Source organism: Myotis lucifugus, unplaced genomic scaffold, assembly GCF_000147115.1.
Source record: "Myotis lucifugus unplaced genomic scaffold, Myoluc2.0 scaffold_21, whole genome shotgun sequence".
Classification (NCBI taxonomy): Eukaryota; Metazoa; Chordata; class Mammalia; order Chiroptera; family Vespertilionidae; genus Myotis; species Myotis lucifugus.
The window spans coordinates 7,450,144-7,458,900 of NW_005871069.1; the positions used below are offsets into that span (position 1 = coordinate 7,450,144).

At 39.8% G+C, this 8,757-nt stretch overlaps 1 protein-coding gene and 1 pseudogene across 1 annotated transcript in view; both read right to left on the reverse strand.

The window, feature by feature from the left end:
* GCC2 (GRIP and coiled-coil domain containing 2) overlaps positions 1-6,135 on the reverse strand; it is a 95,414-nt gene extending 89,279 nt beyond the window's left edge. The window contains 4 exon segments of the mRNA XM_006085745.3: positions 3,402-3,469; positions 4,585-4,669; positions 5,638-5,694; positions 6,049-6,135. Of these exon segments, the coding sequence (XP_006085807.2) occupies positions 3,402-3,469; positions 4,585-4,669; positions 5,638-5,694; positions 6,049-6,054 (216 nt within the window). The 5' untranslated portion in view covers positions 6,055-6,135.
* On the reverse strand, positions 1,998-2,364 carry LOC102440045 (annotated as a pseudogene).
* Positions 6,136-8,757: the final 2,622 nt, after the last annotated feature.

Here is an 8,757-nt window from a genome sequence, read left to right on the forward strand (position 1 = left end):
GGCCGACGCTCTACCCACTGAGCCAAACCGGTTTCGGCTATATATTACTCTTTTATTAGATAGGATGAGAGCAGAATAAATCCATTTGAATACATAAGATGACAAAAATTTTCCTCCCATGCATCCATTCTTAGGAAGCTATAGAAGGACATGCTATACCAAATGAGAGGGTTAACCAAGAAGGTGAAGACATGTGACCTAGAAACAGGAGGGCCAACATAGGAAAGCAGTGTAGAAATTCACAGAATCATGGCAAGAGGCCAAGTCCAGGAAAGCTGTGCAGCAATACTAGAGAACAACCAGATCAAATTAGTGCAGGAGAGTACTAATTTGACCATTTGGAAAACAGAAGTCATTGTAAAAGACAGCTAAATTTTTGCCAAACCTTTACTTTCTGGGACTTGTGTGGTTAGGATAACATGGGTTAATTATTAAACTAATAACCTGCCCTAACCGGTTTGGCTCAATGGATAGAGCGTCGGCCTGCGGACTCAAGGGTCCCAGGTTCGATTCCGGTCAAGGGCATGTACCTTGGTTGTGGGCACATCCCCAGTAGGAAGTGTGCAGGAGGCAGCTGATCGATGTTTCTCTCTCATCGATGTTTCTAACTCTCTATCCCTCTCCCTTCCTCTCTGTAAAAAATCAATAAAATATAAAAACAAAACAAAACAAAACAAAAAACTAATAACCTAAAAGGTAATGTTGGGCCCTAACTAGTTTGGCTCAGTGGATAGAGCGTCGGCCTGTGGACTGAAGGGTCCCAGGTTCGATTTCGGTCAAGGGCATGTACCTTGGTTGTGGGCACATCTCCAGTAGGGGGTGTGCAGGAGGCAGCTGATCAATGTTTCTCTCTCATCGATGTTTCTAACTCTCTATCCCTCTCTCTTCCTCTCTGTAAAAAATCAATAAAATATATTTAACAACAACAAAAATGTCTCCTGCAAAAAAATAAAATAAAATAAAATAAAAGGCAATGTTGGCTAACTTAGAGAAATTTTCTAATCTCATCTCTAGGAACAGTTTTGACAGAATAGGAGAATACATTGATTGGTGATAAGGAACAAATAAGGGGCAGATATTTAGGTATTCTAAAATGCAATTTTATAAAAAGTATTTTAAGAGCTAAGAGTTAAATGATACAAATTAGAAGAGAATCTTTGTGGATTTCTTTTCAAATACAAAAGCCTCCTTCTGGTGTGCATACATAAATGTGCATAAAACATTACCACAAATACATAGTAATAATGATAATGAGCCCTAGCCAGTTTGGCTCAGTGGATAGAGCGTTGGCCTATGTACTGAAGGGTCCCAGGTTTGATTCCAGTCAAGGGTACATGCCTGGGTTGCGGGCTCGATCCCCAGTAGGGGATGTGCAAGAGGTAGCCAATTAATGATTCTCTGTCATCGTGATGTTTCTATCTCTCTCTTTACCTCTCCCTTCCTCTCTGAAATCAATAAAAATATTTTTAAAAATAAAAGTAATAATGATAATGAATAATTATCAAGTACTTATGTGACAGACCCAGTTCTAAGTGCTGTACATTTATTTACTCATAATACTCTAAACAACCCTATAAAAAATAGGTTTTATTATCTCTAGTCTACAGTTGAAGGAACTGAGTCACAGAGAATGAAGAAACTTTGCCATGGTCACACAGCTGGTAAGTGGCAGAGCAGGCAGGGATCTGAAGATCTGACAGGCAGTCTGGCTCCAGACTGTACTCTTAAATACCATGTAGTTGTACGTTGGCCAGAACTGATTAAGAAAATAACATAATGACCAGATAAACAAAGAAAACTACTATGAATTCAGTAATGTTTAAATAAATCAGTTCATTATAAATCCAAGTGGTATTTGTGCATGCCATTCACTATATACTATTTTAGCTGAATAAAGAACAAAAGTATATTGCATGAGATGCATAGGGATTTAAGACCTCCTGTAGTAACTTTCTGGAAGTCTTTCTTTCTTTTTTTTTGAAGTGAACATATCATGATTTTATTGTCATATAATCAAACAAAATATGAAGCTTAGAACTGGATCACTTGACCCTTTCTCTTATCTCCTCCCAATTCAAAATGCTTGCATCTCTTAATAGCCAGCATTCTCTTAGATCTGCAGTTAGGCTCAACGAATTCAAGCCTCAGCACAATCTTCTTTGTAGTTTTAGCCTTTTTTCGGAAAATCGGCTTAGTCTGCCCACCATAGCCACTTTGCTTCCTGTCATAACGCCGCTTTCCCTGTGCATACAGAGAATCCCTGCCCTTCTTGTACTGTGTTAACTTTATGGGGTTGATGCTTGCCACACTTCTTACAGAAAGTTCGGCGGGTTTTAGGAATGTTCACCATGTCTGCGAGAGCTATCAGCAGGGAAAGCTCTGGGAGTCTTTCAATTGCTCACTGCTCACAAGTTTAGAGCCATCTAATAAAAGAGTGTAAGATAACATATAATAAAAGAATAGATCGCAAAACTCAAATTATAAATATGGAAAAGCAAGGAAAAAATAATTGCAGAGCTTTGAGAAGCGAAACTTTCAAAAGGTTAGGCCAAGTGGGGGAAGGAAAAAGTATTTAGTTATTAGGGTTAATGGCAGGTGATAAGCAACTCAGGTTCTTAAGCAGAATAACAAGGTAAAAATAACATTCTGTGATCTGGTAATTGGATATAGCAGTAAAAAGAGAAAGAGAGCCTAGTTAGGGGTTATTAAAATTAAGTCACATATGACATGAAGCGCTTCACACAGAGCCATGGACATGGAGAGAAGGAGGGTGAACTACTGCGTTATCTTGAAGGAAAAAAAAAATACTTCTCTGGTGACTGACACACACAGAGTTAGAGACAGGAGAGCTGAGGAGTCTTTAACGTTAAAGGTCTGGAAAACGGTGCTGTCCCTGGTTGTCCAGAGAAGAGGATAGTCATGTTGAAGAGCAGACTCGAGAAATGAGCAAAAATTTCCCCCCCAATAGCTAGAAATTCACCTGTGAGTTATCGGTCAGTAGTCAAGTCCAGGGATACCTATCTACTGTAGGTTAAATGTATATATAAATGATCAGCCCCCAAATCGTCATCAACGCCCTGGGCTTTCTGAGGGGGAGAGGGAAGAGCAGGGCTGAGACTGAGGCAACAACCATAGTTACAGTGTGTTTGATGAAAAGGAGAGGGAATAATACTCATTTCAGAACAGAAAGGAGCCAGAGCTCATTTAACCCTCTCTTTTTACAGTCAGCCAGAGTGATTACAAACTTATCTAAGGGCAGAGAGGAAGTGGAGAAACAGGGGCAGAAAGCTAGAGAGTGCTCCAGGAGGCTGACGGCCCTCACAGAAATCTGATAGGTCATTAGACATTTCCTCTAAGTAAATAAATCAAAATGAAAGCAATATTCACAACTGTTTCATCACCTTAATAACTTCATCAGTTCCTCCAGCAACAGGTTTTGATTTGAGTTCTTCAATTTCTTTCTCTAATTCTAAACAATTATTAAAAAAAAAAAAAAAAGATTCCAGTTCAGAAATAAAAAATAACTGGCTAAAGGAATAAGTACATTCTTAAAAAAAAAAAAAATCACTATAAATAAGAATACATTTTAGAAGCAGCAAATAATTTAAGAAAATATTAACTTAACCCATTATTACCTGTTATTTTCCTTTTTATTATGTAAAACTCCAAATATATAAAAGTAAAGAGAATAGATTGGTTAATCGTCATGTGCCCATCACCTTGATTTGGCAATTATTACATAGCCAATCTTGTTTCATTCTGACCTGCATTCACTTTCTCCTTTCTATCAAATTTTGAAGCAAATCCCAGACATTATGTTATTTCAGCTGTAAACAACTTCTTACTGTAGAATCTTAAAGCAACAACTAACCTCATATTAAACATACATGTTAATCTATTTCATCAACTCATGTCTAGGTCTGGGGCTTAGAACACCTTTCCAAATAAATTACTCTCTCTATCACAAATTGATCCAACCTCCCAAAACACAATTTGACCTTTCCAAACAGAAAATAAATCTTGGCTTTTAGGCTGGGCAGTTAACATTTGTTAAGTCACTGAAAATTTAAGCACTAACCCACACATACTAAAAAGGATACTAATTTATTCATCCTTTTGGAATATAAAGAAAGGCAAACTAAATAAGGACTCAATCAACTTCAGCAAATAAATATAATTCAAAATTCCAGAAGTGGAAATCTTTTATTTCTTTACTTAGGCCTTGTTTTACTTCTTTGGCTCACAACCTTGTGTCTCTAACATTTCAACTGACTACTCTAGAAAACATGCTTGACTCAGAAGAATATACAATCTAAATTAAGTTAAAAAAAGGTGCTTAATTCAACAAATTGTTTTAAATATCTTCCTTTATTTTAATAATTCAAAAGAACTGCAGTTTAGAGATGTGAGGTTAAAAAAATAATCAGAGGCAAATAGTTAGAATGTTAAATAACAGATTCCATTACACTGTCTAAGATTTTACTGGATTCACTAGTAAACAAAAACAAATGTACTATTAAAAAACTAATTTTTAACTATGATTAAATAATATTGTGATTAAGATAAACAGTTTCAACCCAATACCTGTGCATCTTGAATTAGCTTTCTGTATTAGCATCATCTGTTTCTTGGCAAACTTGATAAGATCTTCCTTGGGCAATGTTTCCAGCTGAAAGATGTAGTGACATTACCAATTTGTTATAACTCATGTTTCTACTATACTGCAAAAGAACATCACATCTCCCCAAAAATGAAAATCCTACTGTATGTCAACCAAACACTACATTTTTAAAAATGAGCAAATGCAACTTCAATTATTAGTTAAGCAACTACTGGGAAATGTAAAAATAGCTCATGTCTTACAGATATTGCTGAAAGAGATGAAGACACTTTCTCGGTTTTGATTTCTTTAATTGTAAAATTAGGGGACTGAGACTAATCCTACTTAAAGTTCTTTAGAACTGTAAAAGTGTTTCATTCTATCCAAGACAAGTCTTTGGCTACATGAAAACATGTAAGCATAATTCTTATAGCAATAAGATGAATCATGTTGCATTACGGCTTTAACTAAAACGCAGGGAAAATTACTTAACTTGTGGGCTCATCTGTAAAACTGGGGAACAATGGTAGTTATCTCATGGTTACCATGAAGCTGAAATGAAGGAGTGTTTAGGCAAGTGCCTGAAACTTAGCATGCAAGTGATAAACCGCTATCCTTGAGAATCATTGAAGGGTAAACGGCTGTACAGGGCCATGAAAATTACACAATTGAACTCTCTTCCCATCATAGGAGAAGCCTACAGAACAGAATCCCTTGACTCTTATCTACCCATGTCTGCTCTTTCCACTACACTATATGGATCGTCATAAATTAGACTGCTTTGTTTATATCTGAAAAATTGCAGAATCTCTCAGCTGTGCTAACCAGGCGCAGGAAGTCAACAAAAAGTCAACTCTTTTCATACCAGTAAACTTAAAAACGGAACAGGTGGGTGACTGTGTAAATTAAAATGGAAAGCCCTTGGAGAAAGGCTATTTCTTTTGAATTCCCTCCCCCCCGCCCCCCCCATGCCACAGTTTTCCAATTCATCAGCCTCCTACTCTCCAGGGAGCCTGCTAGTCAAGTATTCTCTTCACCTTCGATTTCCCGGCTCCAGGCGTGGCTGGTGAAGCCACCCCATGTTGGACAGGATCCTGCAAAACAATCAAACCCAGGTGGTCAGAACTGTTTTCCTAATCTGGAACAGAAAGCGGAACCTTGAGAGGTAAAAATCCTTCCGTGGGATCAGGTGGAGGAAACCTTTACCGTGAGAAAGACCTGGGGAAGGAGGGGTCTGTCGCTGGGGCTGATCGTAGCAATCGTGTAGGAGCGGCTCTAATGGGCCTGGGACCGCGAGGGGCGGATTTGGGGACGGTGGGAGAGGCTGCGGGGAGCTGCTGAGCCCTCATCCCGGGCCTACCCCCGCGTCCAACCCGGGGCCGCAAGGCTCGGCGAGAAGGCGGTGGGCCCCAACCCAAGTGCGCCGCTCAGGGCTCGGGCCGCGTTACCTCCATGGCGGCTCGCCCGCCGCGGCCCCTGCAACCACGCAGTCCCCAGCCCGCAGCTCCGGTGCCGACTGGAACTTGCGTCTGCGCCGGCCTCTGACGTGGCCCGATGGCAGGTCAAAGGTGGCGCGCCTCCAGCTGCCCCACCCCACGCGTCTCCATGGCTGCGCCCCGGGCGCTTCCGCTTCCGCTCCCGCGGCGGCTAGCTCCTCCCGATGCCAGCCCGGCGCCCCAGGGCCACCTCCCGGGGCTGCAGAGAGGTCCTGAGAGCCCAGTCACAGGGATGAAGCTTGCGGCCGGATCTACATGGCCAGTGCGTCAGTAAATTCCCTATATTTACTAGTAGTGAGCTAATTAGCATAGGGATTTACTGTTACTTGTGTGGAGGAAAAGGGGCCACATGCTAGTCTGATTAACTCAAGGAAAAGCCTGCATGGCGGCCTTGCCAACTCAGACCTAAAGTAACCACAAAGGATGGTCTGAAATTAAAACCTTTTGTTAAAAGCAGTTTATAGTGGGTAGTCATGTCCTTGGCCAGTGTCTTCCCTGACAAAGATCAACTTCGATCTTTACTGAGGCTATTGGCTTTTTGCATCTGAGATAACAAACCTGTGGGATGTCAGGGTAACTTGTAACTTCCCTTTTTCCAGACCCCTCAGGGCACAACAAATGGTGCCAGAGCACAGATCACAAATTCCCTCATTGTTATTGTTATCTGTTAATTGTTGCCTGTTACCCACCTATGTAAAAGAAGCATGTATTTATCATTTTACTTTTTTAAAAAAAATACATTTTTATTGATTTCAGAGGGGAAGGGAAAGGGAGAGAGAGAAACATCAATGATGAGAGAGAATCATTGATAGGCTTCCCTCCTGCACACCCCCTATTTTGCATCAGCCCGAAACCAGGGCATATGTCCTGACTGGAATTGAAGCACAACCTCCTGGTACATAAGTTGACACTCAAGCACTGAGCCACACCAGGCTTTTGCCTACTTTTAAATAGGATTATTTGTCTTATTGGTGTTGAGTTTTATAAGTTGTTTATATATATATTGGAGATGAACCCCTTGTCTGATGAATCATTGGCAAATATATTCTCCCATACAGTAGGTTCCCTTTTAATTTTATAGATGGTTTCTTTTGTTGTGCAGAAGCTTTATAGTCTGATGTAGTTCCATTTGTTTATTTTTTTCCTGTGTTTCCCTTTCCCTTGGAGACATATTGCTGTGAGAGATGTCTGAGATGTTACTGCTGTGGACGAAAGGGGCCACATGCTGACCTGACAAGCTCAGGGGAGGCCTGCATGGCAGTCTTGCAAACTCAGAGACCTAAAGTAACCACAAAGGATGGTCTGAAATTAAACTTTAACTAAAGTAGTTATAACATGTGGTCTGTCTTTGAGAATGACTAGTGTGCACTTGAGAAAAATTTATATTCTGTAGCTTTGGAGTGAAATGTTCTGTAAATGTCAGTTAATTCCACCTGTTATAGTGTGTTGTTTAAGATCACTGTTTCCTTGTTGATTTTTTGCCTATAAGATCTATTCAGTGATGCCAGTGATGTGATAAAGTCCTCTACTGTGACTGTATTGCTGTTGATATCTCCCTTAAAGTTCTCCAGAAGTTTATTTTATGTTTGGGTACTCCTATATTGGGTGCATATCTGTTTTCCAGGGTTATATCGTCTTGTTGTGTTGATCCCTTCATTGTCTCTTGTGATGGCCTTCATTTTGAAGTCTATTTTGTGAGACATGAGTATTGCTAGTCCAGCTCTTTTCCCATTACCATTTGCATGAAAAAATTTTTTTCTGTCCCTTCGCTTTCATTCTGTCTGAGGTGGGTCTCTTGTAGACAGCATATATATATATATATGGGTTATGTTTTCTTATCTATTGAGCTACCCTCTGTCTTTTGATTGTAGTATTTAATTAATTTACATTTAAGATTATATATAGGTACTTAGTTATTGCCATTTTTATTCTTTATGCCTGTGTCTCTCTTTCTCTCTATTTCTTCTTACACCACTCCGTTTAGCATGTCTTGCAGTGCTGGTTTGATGGTAATAAACTACTTTATCCTTTTTTTGTCTGTGAAGCTCTTTAATTCATCTTCAATTTTGAATAATAGCTTTGCTGGATAGAGTAGTCTTGGAGTGAGTCTTTGGCTGAATACTTCATGCCACTCCCTTCTGGACTGAAGTGTTTCTATGGAGAAATCAGCTGACATTCTAATGGGAGCTCCCTTGTAGGTAACTTTCTGTCTCTCTCCTGCCTTTAAGAGTCTTTCTTTTTCTTAATTTTTTGTCGTTTTAATTAAGATTTGTCTAGGTGTGCTTTTTTTTGCGGGGGTGGGGGTTCATCTTGATTTGGATTCTATATTTCCTGAACTTGAGTAACTTTTTCATTCACCAGGTTAGGGAAATTTTCTGTCATTATTTCTTCACACAGGTTCTATATTCCTTGCTCATATTCTTCTTCTGGCACCCCTATGATGCAGATGTTGTTAGGTTTCATGATATCCCAAAGTCTCCTCCTGCTTTAAAATTTTTTTTCCTAATTGCTGCTCTGATTGGGTGTTATTTTCTACTTTGTCTTCTTTTTTTTTTAATTAAATCTTTATTGTTCAGATTATTACAGTTGTTCCTCTTTTTTCCCCACATAGATCCCCTCCACCCGGTTCCCACCCCACCCTCTGCCCTTACCCCCCCCCCC